The sequence below is a fragment of the Amphiura filiformis genome, chromosome 17 (genome assembly GCF_039555335.1).
Source record: "Amphiura filiformis chromosome 17, Afil_fr2py, whole genome shotgun sequence".
Lineage (NCBI taxonomy): Eukaryota > Metazoa > Echinodermata > Ophiuroidea > Amphilepidida > Amphiuridae > Amphiura > Amphiura filiformis.
The window spans coordinates 20,848,590-20,863,672 of NC_092644.1; the positions used below are offsets into that span (position 1 = coordinate 20,848,590).

The 15,083-nt window shown below is 37.1% G+C and overlaps 1 protein-coding gene across 8 annotated transcripts in view; it reads right to left on the reverse strand.

The window, feature by feature from the left end:
• The window catches only part of LOC140137445 (uncharacterized), a 92,594-nt gene that overhangs the window by 23,312 nt on the left and 54,199 nt on the right, over positions 1–15,083 (reverse strand). The window contains exon 5 of one of the 8 annotated variants that reach the window (XM_072159108.1): positions 1,353–1,826. The exons of 5 other annotated variants lie outside the window; for them this stretch is intronic. In XM_072159108.1, the coding sequence (XP_072015209.1) occupies positions 1,395–1,826 (432 nt within the window). In that variant the 3' untranslated portion in view covers positions 1,353–1,394. Of the gene's footprint in view, positions 1–1,352; positions 1,827–4,504; positions 6,112–7,466; positions 7,905–15,083 lie in introns of those variants that run through there. 2 more of the 8 variants (XM_072159109.1, XM_072159113.1) reach the window with 2 other exon arrangements.

A 15,083-nucleotide genomic window follows, 5' to 3' on the forward strand; every position in this document is an offset into this window, starting at 1 on the left:
TTGGTTGACCTCAACCTACCGACCCAAATGGTGTTTTTTCCCAATCACTTTTTTAGAAGAAACCTAAAATTGGGACAGAATCAAGGACTTTTAATATTTGTTATTCACTTATTTTATTTATTAAATGTAGATTTGATTGAAAACAAGAAATATTTCCATTTAAATCCAGTCCAAAAACATAGTTTTTTTACCATATTAATGATCAAGCATTTGTCAATACTAGCTTTTTCAAAATGGAGGAAAAATCGAGGAAGAGTCCATGAAAAAAAAAAGGATCGACTTACCAACCCTTCAAATTTTTGTCTTGGAAGGGCAACCAAACAATTTATTTTTTTGGCCTTATGACCTATTTCCCCACCCATATTACAGAGACTTGTATTTTCATCCAATTGAATGAAGATTTTTTTAAGCAAAATTTTATGCTACTGGGTGTATCATAATAAAGTATACAGTTTGAAAAAATGCCCCAAAATGTCAAAATGCTTTAGTTGAGAGCTGAATCAACATTTGGCCAAAATGCTTTAGTTGATAGCTGAATCAATATCTTGTCCTTCCACAACTGTAAAATAATTGTGTATGACCGTTATTAAATAAGGATGCAACTGCATTTTGACCAAATACCTCATACTTTTTAATCTAGTGGCATTTTTCAAACTGTATAGTTTGATACACCCTGTATAAGGGCATGTCTAATCACTGGAAATAACTTTTCAATGGAACATAACTTGTGTTGCATCAAGGCCATGCTTTATTCTCTATTGAAAAATGTTAGCCCACGATAGCATACCCCACTACTCATAGGCATGTCAAGATAAAGGTAGCCATCAATACTAACCCCCCGGGTACTAACCTACCTCATTGCATCACCTATATGTTACAACTCATTATTAACATAATTCTGAAGCAAATAACCAACCCTTTGCATCTAAAAAACACAACAAATAACAAACAAAAAAAACACCCAAAAAACAGTCTATCATGCACAACTACGTACTCAAAGTGCTGCATGAAAATAATCTTTCTAAATTCTTTGTACAAGACCAAGATGATCCTATTTGTTTCATATAAGATGCTCTTTCCCCCTAGACCTAAAACAGGGCCTCAAAATGCAGCCGAAATCAAAGATTTGATTCTCACAACAATTCTCCTAAACTTTGTTTGCAAGAATCAATATTGATTCTAAAACATATTCATTTATGTAGGATTATTACGGTGATCAGCTGATTCTCACTTGATTCTTACCAGTTTGTGAGAATTAATTTTGATTTATGCAAAAAATCCACCAACCCTGTTCTGATCCAACAGATATCCATGAATTCTCTGGGCAGGGGATGTGTTGTGTTTTATGCATGGAATGGTATTAATTGTTTATCAAAAAGGGAATGCAGAGCAGTCTACCGTGCAGTCCATGTCACATACAGATGATCCGATGATATAATACCAAGTTCCACAAGCTTCTTGACTTGAGATGGAAAGACACCTTTTGATATTGGCTTATGGTACTTCTTCCTATAATGAGCAAAATCACACAAATCTGGGTTCATAACTAAGACGCTCTCCACTTGTTCTGGGGGATTTTTAACAAACACATGTGATGTTGGCCCCCTTAATTGTAACAGATGTAACTTTCCTAAATTCAATTTCTCAAGCTCCAAGGCCGCATCCATAAAGTTGTCCGAGGTTAAATAGGCCCGTACAACCCGTGCGGTTACCACCGGGCCTAGCATCTGAAGAATGGTTTTCATCATTTGTCCAGTTTGCTTGGAAATGGAACTCGAGCATGTCATCGTCAAAGATCCTGTGGGTTGGTCGGTTTCTGATATGTCCTAGATAGGAAGATCACAGAATAATTGGAAAATTATTTATTTCAAGGTGGTGCTGACAGTAAGATTTTGAACAAAAGAAACATACAAGATTATACTACTGTGTTTCATGAGAGGTGTGGTAAGGGATTTTAAATCAATATAGCCTGTAGGGTCATCATCAATGTTTAATATATCCATGGCCGTGCTAAATAAGTTTATTTAGTACGTCCATGATATATCCCACCCTAGCAGGTTTTCTAAGTGTGGGTTACCCTTCCTGCCCCATCCCAGTGGAGGCACCCATCTTGTAACATTTGTAAAATTGGGTGGGGTTTGAGTTAATCAAGACATGTTCAAGGGACTTACAGCCCATGCACTGCAGGGGAGGGGGAAGGGGGGTGCTGGTTGTCAGTTTTATCATGGGTGGGGACCAATGGTATCATGTTGGCCTTTCCCTGTGAATTAACCTACATATGGGGGGGATGACAATAAATTCACAGTTTTTGTATTAGCTAGGTAAACCTATAACAAATTTTGATGGCTTGCTCTCATCAACAAAGTGAGGCAAGGTATCGAAGGGTTATGAATAATTCACATCAACTCTTACTCGGTCCATGTGATTGAGGTCCCACATAAAGGTGTCATAGTTTGAGATTAATTTTGAGTGAGTGAATGAACTAATAGTGTCAGTGAGTGATCGAGTGAAGTGAGTGTGTGATTGAGTAGCAAATAAATAAATAAACTCAAAAGTATTTATTTAAATTTATTTTATTATTTTCCTGTGATTATTTTCTAACTAAAATATTTTCTTTAGAACAGAGACAGAGAATCATTCCCTTTTCTCTAATATCTCTGATTTGAGCCCTAAATAAGAATGTATGTCTTTGATTACTAATTTATTTCCACAATTTATTCCATTGAAGCAATATCAATGAATAATACCACATGTCTCACAGCAGATAGTTAGTTGGTGTAGTAGTTTTATACTGTGCTTTACAACCGGAAGGTCCTGAGTTCGATTCCCAGCTATGCCTAATGACGTTGTGGTGGTGTCAAGTGCTGCTAGCCATAAACATATCAATATGAATAAATAACACATGCTATTTTTGAGTGCCCTCTCCTGGATTTACTCTATGACTTAACCCAAAATTTGAGTCAAGCTCTGTCTGCAGATATTGTCAGCACCCTCTATGAAGATTACAACATCATTTTTATTAACAATACTATTTAAATGAGAATTGGACATATGCTATGAGCAATTGTCACATCCTGCTTTTAATAATTCTTGCTATGATCAACGATAAAGGCATTATATTTAGAAGCATTTAATGGTGTTTTTAACTAAACATCTAATGGTAACCTTTTGACCTTATAATATTAAGAACAATATACAGCAAAATAATGATTTTAATAACATTTCTATTCTCCATTACTCAAATGTACATGTATGATACAATTTGATACAATAAAACTTTCCCCAGGCGGTATAGGACACCCGACATGTGCCAGCCCATTCAAAATAGACTGCAGTTGCAATTATTTGTGAAGATTTCATAATTATCCAATGGCGACATCCAAAATGGCGATATCACTCCCCCCAGTGATCACAAATGAATACACATACAAACTTTCCGCTGTGCCAGGGAGAGGGGAAGGGATTATTTCATTATTGATGATAGCATCAGAGACGTACTGTCCTTTGGAATTTGCAGGAGAGCATTAAATAGCTCTTCTGCAGCCTTCAAGGAGAGCTGTTTAGAGCATTTACAATAGAATGTAAAAAGAGAAAGGTCAACTAAGAAGATCTAAAAATCACTCTACCACATCAGATTTAAAGAGATCAGAAGAGAGCGATTGCTCTCGCTCTCCTTAAGACAGTCCCTGCAGCATGTCTATAAACTCTCATCTCAAAATGCACAAAAAAGATAGCAATTAAATAAAGCATACCAGATTCAACACAATACTGTATTCAACCTAATTAGTGTCCCTCACCAAATTAATGCCCCCATTTGCCTATTCCTTTTAAAATCCACACTACCCCTGTGGAAGATTTAGCTAGAAAGTCTGCCACAGAGGGGGTATCAATTTTGAATTGAATAGACAATTGAATACCTGAGTGGAAGAAGGGCCCAGCTCCAATTTTTTACAAAAATGAGTTAGACCCAATATTTTATTGCCAACAGACAGTTCTTCCTTGTGTGTGAAAGATGAGCCAAAATCCACTTTCCAAATAGTCTTCCACGTACACTTAATCCTGGTTTTCATGGAAGAAAGGCCCAACTCCATGGAGTTGGGCCCTTCTGCCATAAATATTGGGTTGAAGAGTAATTTTGTTCATCCATGAAATCAGCTTTTTACTACAATAAACTTTATTACGTGCTTCTACTTGTGCAATTAATGGATAATTTCCAAATTTCTGTAGCTATTTATAACACATCTGCTTACGGAACTGGCACTTGCAGTATATTAGTGGAAGAAGGGCCCAACTCCAGCTCAGTATTAAGACCTGTACCGTTGCCATGGAAACATCATTTATGATTTCGAATGTATGTAATATTGTAAGTTCATGCATTAAATGTCCCCTGAAGATGAAAACATTCTGTCTATTGAACTTGTCCAAATATTAGGTTTTTTCTTAATATCTCAAAAACTGTTTTGATGGAGTTGGGCCCTTCTTCCACTCAGGTATTCAATTGGGTAACTTCCATTTGTAATACTCACTCCAGTTGTGGAAGATATATGAAAAGCCATAATACAGGGGGAATATGGGTTTCAAAATGATTACCTTTGACCAATTACTTTTGAAAAAACATACTCCCCAGTGGAAGACATTTCCAAAATCTTCTACAGAGGTAGTGTGGATTTCAACTGGAATAGCCCATTGAACTTGTCTTAAACTTGCAGAGATACCATTTTCTGTTGTCAATATTCCCTTAAAATGCACATTTCCCTATACTTTTGCACAGGAAGGGTAGAGCAAATATTTCCTGAAATTGGTCAATATCCCAATATCCTTAAATCGGGAAATTTCCTGAAAAATGGCATCTCTGAAATTGCATCTGTTATTTTGCCCACCTTTCAATGCATTTTTATCATGAAAAAGGGGAAACAATGACAATTGAATCACAGACAAGAGCACCAATGGTGCTGTGGCTCTGCGCTTTTTGGTGACAGTGAAAGTAATTTTTCATGGAATCAAATGCAACAGGTGAAATCATTTGAGTATATGTGAAGGATCACCTTCAACAGGTACAGAGCATACAATGATACATCAATCAATTTAGGGAATTACTATTTAGCGACATGGATCAAAATGGGTGGAAATGAGTCCAAATGGGCCAAAACAGATCAAAATGCATGTAGGCCTATGTCAAGAATAGTGCAAGTCCGAATAAAGCTTTGGCTCCAAGTGGTGACTGTACCCACCAAGTTTCATAACAGTTTATACTAATTTGACCTCAGATTACCCCTGGTGACCCTGAAATGACATTCCTAAAATTAAGCTCTAATCCTAAATAGTTTTCATTCCTTAAACTGAGTTGCATATGTGCCTAACATTTACAAATTTATCACTTTTCCACTATCTTACTAATAAACATAATAAACAAGTAAATACTGTTGTTGTTTTCATCCGCCTCAACATTTTGTCCTGAGATTTTCTTATTTCCAAACTCTGCATATAGTCCATTTGGCTTCAAAGCAGTGACGGCAGTGCCTGCTCCGGCGGGTGCAGTATTACATGTATGTATTTATGGCGTACAAAGAACTGTCATGATCAGAGGCGGTGCATCTGTACAAGTAACTAGTACGACAAAGTACTGATGTTAGTGCCCCAATGAAACCAAATGGACTATAAAAACAATAGAATAGTTCCTCACAAATAATCTCCTGAAATGAAACCCAACTCTGCAAGTTTCTCGATTTGATATGGATTAACTGATTTTGAAATTGGCTTTTTGTGTCTCATCCTATAGACATCTATGTCACACAAATCTGGATTCTGAATCAAGATTTTCTCCACTTGTTCTGGTGGATTCTTAACAAACACATCTGATGGTCGCCCACTAAAATAGAGCGTAACTAGCCTTCCTAAATTCAACTTCTCCAGTTCCCGGCCAGCAACAGGGAAGTGACCCTCCTTCAAGTTAGGTCGTAAATGTTGTCGGTTGTGATGGATAACTTTTGGTGTTACCACAGGGCCCGATACCTGCAGAATCGCGGTCATCATAGCGTCATATCCAGCTGTGGTAGGATCGGTATTTGGGCCTGCAGCGGCAGGCATCATCAAATTGCTTGGTGATGAGTCCTAGACAGAAAGATTTGAATACACAGAAAGTTATACACTAGTAGTGGGAAAAAGATGTCCAAAATGCCAATTGCATGAAAGGAAGGGACAGTGTGGTGCACTTGTTAGAATACATGTTTCTCCATAGTCATGTGAAGTTAAAGTACAAGATATGTGTTCAGTTGGTACATTAACCCTAACAGAACCAAGTACTACAAAATACTACTTGATATATGCACTGCTCGTGCGTGCATCCCACGTGGTGTGATGACGCAATCGCCCTAAGTAATATATAGGCACGGTTTCGCTGGCTAGCGAAGCCAAAGACCTGTGGCAAGGTGTCGCCGACCCAGTGCTTTGCATGCGAGGGGTCTTGGGTTCGAATCCCACCCAGAGCAAACAACTTCTTTCTTTCTTTTCTCTCTTTATTCCTTCCTTCTTTCCCTTCCAGTCGCGAAAAAGCCCTGCCTGGGTTAGGGTTAGGGTAGGTCAGAGAGGAGATGTTGGTACATTAAGAGGAGCATGGCCTATGGTGTTACTCAAATATTGAGACAAATTAAGCTGATACACAAGAGGAATGGTATGGTTCTTAAACAGCTCACCCATTTCATCACCCCTGGGTAGAGAGAGGCAAGAGAGTTAAAGAACCTTGCCAAAGTGCACAACACGGTTGCTAGGCAGAGCCAGTACTTCTGTGCCACGTACCATATACTGTGTAACTAAAATATTTACTTTAGTGGTAACATTTCAAATGTAGAGATTCTTTCCAGGAGTATTTTGTGATCCTAACACCATCTTTTTATGACATTTGCCAGTAGATATCCACAAAAAAAGCTTATTCCTAAAATTTCAGTTGATTCCGTTTTTGAGTTTGAGAGTTATACATGATTACGTACATTATACTACTCCATAGGCCACTGGGTTGTAATTTTTGACAAATTTGACATTTTTGCCAAACAAATTAATCTGCAAGAATTTGTTTGTACATGAACATTATGTAGCCAGAGGTTTTCAGTGGTATAAAAATCTCAACTTTTTTTTTTTTTTAAGTGCCTGGGGGGGGGGGTGGGGGGTGGAGGGTGGAGGCTGTGTATCACAAAATGTCCCTTTAGTCAAAACCTAAGCAACAGTTAGCATCAAAGTTTATAGTTCGGCAATGGGATCAAGATCAACCGTAGAGACAACAATACACTATCTAACTTCCACATCACAACACTTGAAAAATACAAAATCTACTAAAACAAATACCTAAATAAAACTATATCTCACTCCTAGAGCTAGACAAATCTTTATGACACAATATGTGAAAACAAAGTGTAGAATATTGCAAAACGATGTCATCTTTCAAACAAGTTTGATTTTCTTGTATCACCTTGAGAGCATTAGAGTCATCACATTTGATCTTCTGTTATGATACCAAGTTCCACAAGCTTCCTGACTTGAGACTGAATGACCGCCTTTGATAATGGCTGATGGTACCTCGTTCTATAATGATCGACTTCACACAAATATGGATTCAAAATCAAGATTTTTTCCACTTGTTCTGGGTGATTTTTAACAAACACATGCGACACTGGCCCTCTTATTTGTAATGTATGTAGCTTTCCTAAATTCATCTCCTGAAGCTCTGTGGCGGCAGCCAGAAAGTGGTCCGACTTCCAGTTGTGCCGTAACTTGCTGCAGTTGTGATTGATGACCCGTGGGGTTACAACCGGGCCTAGCATCTGAAGTATTGCTCTCATCAGCTTGATTTGTTCAGCTCGGTTGGGATCAGAGCTTGCCACCACGACCGATCCTGTTGGTTTTGATATGTCCTACATAGGAAGATCAGATAGAATATATAGATTGTATGTTATTTCACATTGAGCACAAGCAGTCTGGTAACTTTGGGGACAATATTACACAATAAGAAATGGGATAGAAAGACAAAGCATTTTGTACACCAGCAGAGAATCCCAAGATGGACCCTTGCAACAGCTTTGAATGACCGAAGGTCGCAAGGCCTACAAACAGGGCAGGATCTTAACTTTTTAAACTCAAGTTACACACCTGACAGAAATTTTACAAGCCCAATTTTTCCAGAAGAAAGTCTACAAAGTTTAATACATATAGCAGTTAAATGTTACTGTTAACGTGCCCAGCTCTTGACATGTTCTTTATGTACAGTGGCGTATATTTCTTTACGAGGGGGGGGGAATCCGTTAAGTATAGTGAATCCAGCACCTTTTGCCATTTGGCGACAGAATAAATCTTATGATACAAATGTGCGCTAAGTGCGCAAACAGTTTTGCCAACCAAGGGAGAACAGTTGGGAACCAAGGGAGAACAGTGCCAGTGCATTGATTGGTCACCCCAGGTTAAATAACAAATAAATGATATAAATAAATAAATATTGAAGCTAAAATCAAGAAGAAGGTGCCTTATGGTGCAAAAGTAGAAAAACAATTTGCATGAAGAGTGCATAAAATTGGCACTTTTTATGCTAAAATTGGAAAATAGATTGGACCTATGAGTGTCAAAATGCCCTGTAAAATGCCACACGCCAGTCGGGAGTGTACTTTGAAAAAGTTACACGCATGACAGCAAAATTACAGGCCATTGGCGTGCGGGCGTATGTAAAAATCCAGCCCTGCCTACAAACAAGGTCAATTTTCCACTTTTAGTTCCTGTGAGTCAGCTTATGGACAGAAAGCAATAATGTAAATTAAAGGATAAATTTGGCACCGACACACTACTAACTCAAGAAACAGGCAAATCTAGCCTGAACGAGTCGAGCATTCAATGGCAGTGGACAAAAAAAGAAGCAATGAACTAACAATACCAGACAAATAAAACAAAGAAGCAGAAACATCTTGACGTTAAAAAAAAAGTGGAATGGTTTTAACATTTAGTCACACCAATACATGACAAACTACACAACTAATGACAAATAAACCTGGAGACAATAACCTTGGTATATTGCATCAAAGAAGTTCTATTATTTTCTAAAGGCAAAAAGATTTAATATGAGAGTATCATTCTGCCCTGGGCATTCTGGTATCATTTACAGGCCCATATCCAGGAATCAACAGAGCATCAACTGTAAGACTGAATGAAGATCCTGATGGAAACAGTTACTCAGAATGAATGTGTAGTGAATGGTCGACATTGATAGGGAAATAATCACTAATCAAAACAGATCTGTATTTTCATGTGTTTATTGTTCTAGTACTATTTGTCAAATGATAACAACAACAACAAACATGTCAACACTACAATTTGCTCAATGAAAAACAAAAGGTCTTATATTTAAAGCCATATTATAACATTTGCTGAGAAGGACGCCCTCACTGATTTTTTAAAATTCATTTTTTACACACGATTATATTGTACTTTATTAATCCAATATAACCTGCAAAAATCAAGACTATAGGTGCTGTAGTTTTGTCAAAATCCGAGGGTTGTACCATAACATGACCGAAGGAGTGGTACGTATTGGCGACATATGTGTTGGTAGTAAATTCCAATTTTCTTTGCTTTGCCGTAGTTGTTCGGTTCAAAAATAAAAGGGGATATATCTGACAGTAAAAACTAACATTTTATGGCAAAGAAATGCTAATCTATTTTGTATGAAAATGTTATAATATGGCTTTAAGAGTGTGCCAGAAAGCCTCAACTCACAATAGGGCACTATGGAAGATACAGTCCATTAATCATGACAAAATTCAATAGAAAACAAAAGACATTGTGGAGGAAATATTGATTTGTGAAGAACAAACTTTATGCTCATTTTGTGGAAGATGGTCATAGTGAGTTACGGCTTTCTGGTTCCGAACCCTCGATTTGTTAATGTACTTCTTCATTTGGGAAGCAAATTTCTCTAAAAATCCCTAACTTTCCCTGGAAGGAGCTTCCTGGATTTCACATCCAGTTGAAATCCATATACCCCCAATGGAAGGGATGACCTTAATCTCCTACAGAGGGAGTGAAGATTTCAACTGGAGTCCAGGGCCTAGATTTCGTCTTGGTTTGCGAGAATCAAAATCCATCATTACTGTATGATTCAATGAGTGAAGTTTATTCTCGCAAACAAATCTTATGAGAATCATTACTCTGTGATTCTTGTCGAAATCAAGGCCCTGGAGTCAGACATTCATATAACTCCATTTAAATTTCACATTGCCTGTGCGAGATTAAGGTCAAACCTTCCATAGGGGTGTATGGATTTCAACTGAAATAGCTCATTTTTTCAAAGAACACTTTCTTTTGTGGCATAACATAGCGCTTTAAATAAACATTCTGGAACAATTCCAAAACATTGTTTCTCAAAAATTATGATAAATTAATGAAAATAAAATGTGAGGGAGTGATTTTTGTAAAACTAGTACTAAAGCAACATGTTTATGCTACCAAGAACTTCTACTTAACATATTTTAACACAAAGCATGTCGAGAAAACTGCAGTCCTCATCAACATCCTCAAAAACCCTTTTCAGGGGTAAAAAATCTTGCCTAATATGAAAAGTTTTTTGAGAGTATATAAAGAATGTATGTCACTATGGACCCCAATGGCCTCATCTCAATGGCATAGTTTAATAACCTCAAGGCCAAACAAAAATAAAATGATGTTTCCGGTAACATGCTCTGAAAAAATTGGGACGGAAGGAAGGAAAAAAATTTTATTTTATAAAAAATTTTTATTTGCACATACTGAAATTTCGACCGAAACACTTGAAGGCTAGCCAACAGAAAAACAGTATGACTCAGGGTCTCAATTGCAAAAGCTCTTCTCATAGGGGAAGGTGGGGCATAACGGAACACTTAACTTTGAGGATGCTCTGTGACGTCACCATAAGTAATATGACTGTAAAAATTATATGTTCAGTTGAAGTTTGTATTTACCTTTAATATACCATTAACCAATATAAGTTGAATCTTACAATTTTTTATAAAAATGAAGAAATATTTTCAACAAAAAAAAAACGTTTTGCCCCACTATCGGGCAAACGGAACCCCTATGGGGCAAAACGGCACCCTGGGTGTAAACTTATATCAGTTGTTCCATCGGTAGGCCCTAGGCCTAGTTATATGTAGGCCTATATTCAGTTACAATATAAAGTGGGCCTACCATCTCTGTGGAGTGAGTGGTTAACTTCTTATAGGCCTAGTAGGCTTATAATATGTATGACCAATATTTGATCAGAAAGAAATATTCAGTAGGCCTACCATCTCTGTGGAGTAAGTGGTTAACTTTTAATCATTAATTCTACCTGTAGGTCTAGTTATATGTCTATGTTTCAGCGAAGTGTTTACCATGTTCGAGTAGGCCCCTAGATAATGCCTACATTTCCTTGAGTGAAGACAAGATATGTCCAATTGGGGCAAAACGGAACCCATCTGTGGGACAAAACGCCGGGGCAAAGCGGAACCCTGTTCCGTTATGCCCCACACCTAGGGTTCCGTTTTGCCCCATACCCGATTTTTTAGAAATAGGTTGCATGCATAATACATCGTAGCATATAGGCCATGCACTTAATACAGCTCATGGCTAGTACCTTCGTGTTTACAATATACACAATTATTTGGGAATCCGATATTAATGAAGTAAAATTTCAGCGCATTAAACATCTACATATCTTACACCAGACGGGTAGTAATTTTTGACTCGATCTTGCTCGAATGTCAGTGGATTGTTTCAGATAAAATTTTTGTTGTAAATCCTCGTAGCCATACTTGTGTTCCTCAATATAATTTGCATAGACGGCAGTATTGCGAAGGTCTATTTTTCCAGGTGGTTCCGTTTTGCCCCGGGGGTCCGTTATGCCCCACCTTCCCCTACTTCACAAGTGTGCCGTACTGTCCAATATCATTTAGCTACCCTCTGTCAATTCACTGTTCTTGTGAAAATAATATTTTGAAATGACCATAATCAGGGGTAGAGTAAGGAGTCCAAATGGACCCTCTTATCTTAAATCCAAAAAATTAGGGGTCCATAACCAAACTTTTGGGATCCAAAAATAGTCCAATATAGTAACTTGTAACCAGTTGATGACTTGAATGTGAAATCCAAGTGTAAATCAAACCAATTTTTTAAGTTTACCTGACTTGAGGATCAAATCTCGACAGAGGTTTCATGCCAATACAACATTTTACTAATTTGACCTCAGGTGACCCCTGATGACCCCCAAATGACCTTACCAAAATATGGCTCTAAATGGTGACTGTATCCACCAAGTTTTATGCCCATATGACAGTTTTTACTAATTTGACCTCTGGTGACCCCAAAATGACCATCAAAAAATTTGGCTCTAAATGTTGACTGTACTAACCAAGTTTCAAGTCCATATGACAGTTTTAACTAATTTGACCTCGGATGACCTCTGGTGACCCCAAAATGACCTTCAAAAAATGTGGCTCTAAATGTTGACTGTATTAACTAAGTTTCATGCCCATATGACAGTTTTTACTAATTTGACCTCTGGTGACCCCAAAATGACCTTCAAAAAATTTGGCTCTAAATGTTGACTGTACTAACCAAGTTTCAAGTCCATATGACAGTTTTAACTAATTTGACCTCAGATGACCTCTGGTGACCCCAAAATGACCTTCAAAAAATTTGGCTCTAAATGTTGACTGTATTAAATAAGTTTCATGCCCATATGACAGTTTTTACTAATTTGACCTCAGATGACCTCTGGTGACCCCAAAATGACCTTCAAAAAATTTGGCTCTAAATGTTGACTGTACTAACCAAGTTTCAAGTCCATATGATAGTTTTAACTAATTTGACCTCAGATGACCTCTGGTGACCCCAAAATGACCTTCAAAAAATTTGGCTCTAAATGTTGACTGTATTAACTAAGTTTCATGCCCATATGACAGTTTTTACTAATTTGACCTCAGATGACCTCTGGTGACCCCAAAATGACCTTCAAAAATTTGGCTCTAAATGTTGACTGTACTAACCAAGTTTCATGCCCATATGACAGTTTTAACTAACTTGACCTCAAATGACCTCTGGTGACCCCAAATGACCTTCAAAAAATTTGGCTCTAAATGTTGACTGTACTAACCAAGTTCCATGCCCATATGTCAGTTTTACTCATTTGACCTTTGGTGACCCCGAAATTACCCTCCATAAATTTGGCTCTAAATGTTGAATCTACACCTATCATTTCATGCCCATATGATAGTTTTTACTAATTTGACCTCAGATGACCCCTGGATGACCTTGACCCATTAGCCAATACAAACTTGTTTTGTCTCTGGTCAAGATACACCCACCAAGTTTTGGCCAAATAATAATTGCCCTTGTAAAACAAACTGGGACATCCCCATACCCCCAATTAACATGTGCTTAATATCTGTATCATCCAAGCATCCTCATCTCCAATGCAACGTTCACTATTTATCACTATGGAATTATATTTACATGTTGAAAAATGTAGGCCTAGGGTTGAGTTTCTTAACGGGATAATATGCAGGCATGGGCGAGCGGCATGAGAAAATAAATGTTGGTTAATCCTGAAATCTGCCAGGTTAGTTATTTTAATTTTTGTTATTTCGGTGCTAACAAAATGCACAACTTCCTCAGCGTTTATAAATTGAAATATTTGGACAATGAACAGTCTTTTATTCATACTTGATAGGGGTTTATCTTGAGTGTCTAGGACAAGGAAGAGTACACAATTTTTCGGCCTACATCATTTTTAGCATTTTAACTTTTTTATTACTTGCTCCCCGGGACTTGCTCTTTTTAATACGAGCTTTATGGGAATTAGTTTTACTATTACCGTTTTTATTAAATTTTTTGCGGGTTTTATGCTACTATTTGGTTGGTTTTGTGCGGATGTTTGGTGGTTTAATTTTTTCACAGACAAAATAGTTCAGTGGTTTTCAATAGTTGTAGGCCTGCTGCACGCTGTTTTCATAAAATAAAAAAGTTGTGCATTAGCCTATATCGCGATAAATATTATCTATCAATTCAACTGTATTTCTTTAATCATTGAATGGCAGAAAGTCGGGGGAAAAATAAAATATATGTGATTTCCAACAACTTCATGTCAGAATTTCGACACGGACGACTCTTGAAAAATTTTATTTTTCCAAAAGTGGCATAAAATTTTTTTTTTGCGGCACCAAAAAAGAGGGACGGGCGGGTTACCGGAAACCGAATTTTATTTTTAGTAGGCCCAATTAAACAATAAGAGGGCAAAATTTGACCTCAAGTTGCCGAGTATGAGTTTTTGTACCCAAAATTTTCAAATGTCATTCAATGACTGTACAAATGTATTGGGAACTGTTAAAGAACTGTGCATTGATAGATGAGCATGTTGTGGATCCTAGTGTGTGGATATAGTAGAACAATTTTAATTAGCTACAATGTCATAATCATACTATAATTTCAAACACTTATTTGTGTACTAAACTAACACAAAAATGCTTTTAAACGTACAACCCTGTAAAATCAGGGTTGCATAACCATGATAACAACACAACACATGCAAGCATTTACAAGCCAGGTACTGATATTTTAATTCTTCATAACAAATGCATATTTAAGCAATAACCCATTTACTTAATTTTTAAGTTTTGAATTGAAAACTATCTATAGTTCTTATATTTTATGAATTTGTGTAAATGGGCAAGAAGACAACATAGGGGCCTACCGTATTGTCTGTAATTTTTCAAAAGGGGGCGATTATTGGAAGGGAGTTGTCAGTGAAAAAAACTTTTAAAATTGGATTCAATTTCCCAACGGTTCTCCTGCAGAAAGGAGGGATTTACGACTAAACTAATACTACTACCATGAAATCAAGTGGATTTTTTCCATTTGATCTGTCACCCAAATACCCTTACAAGTTCAATTTGAACAGCAACATTCTTTTATCACTGATTTTGTTACTTATTTTGAAAAAACAAAGAAATTTGAAGCCATTTAGATCTCTATAGAAATTTGATTTTCGAGGTTTCTGTGGCGTTTTTCGGCTCTCACCTAAAGATTCCATTAAAAAA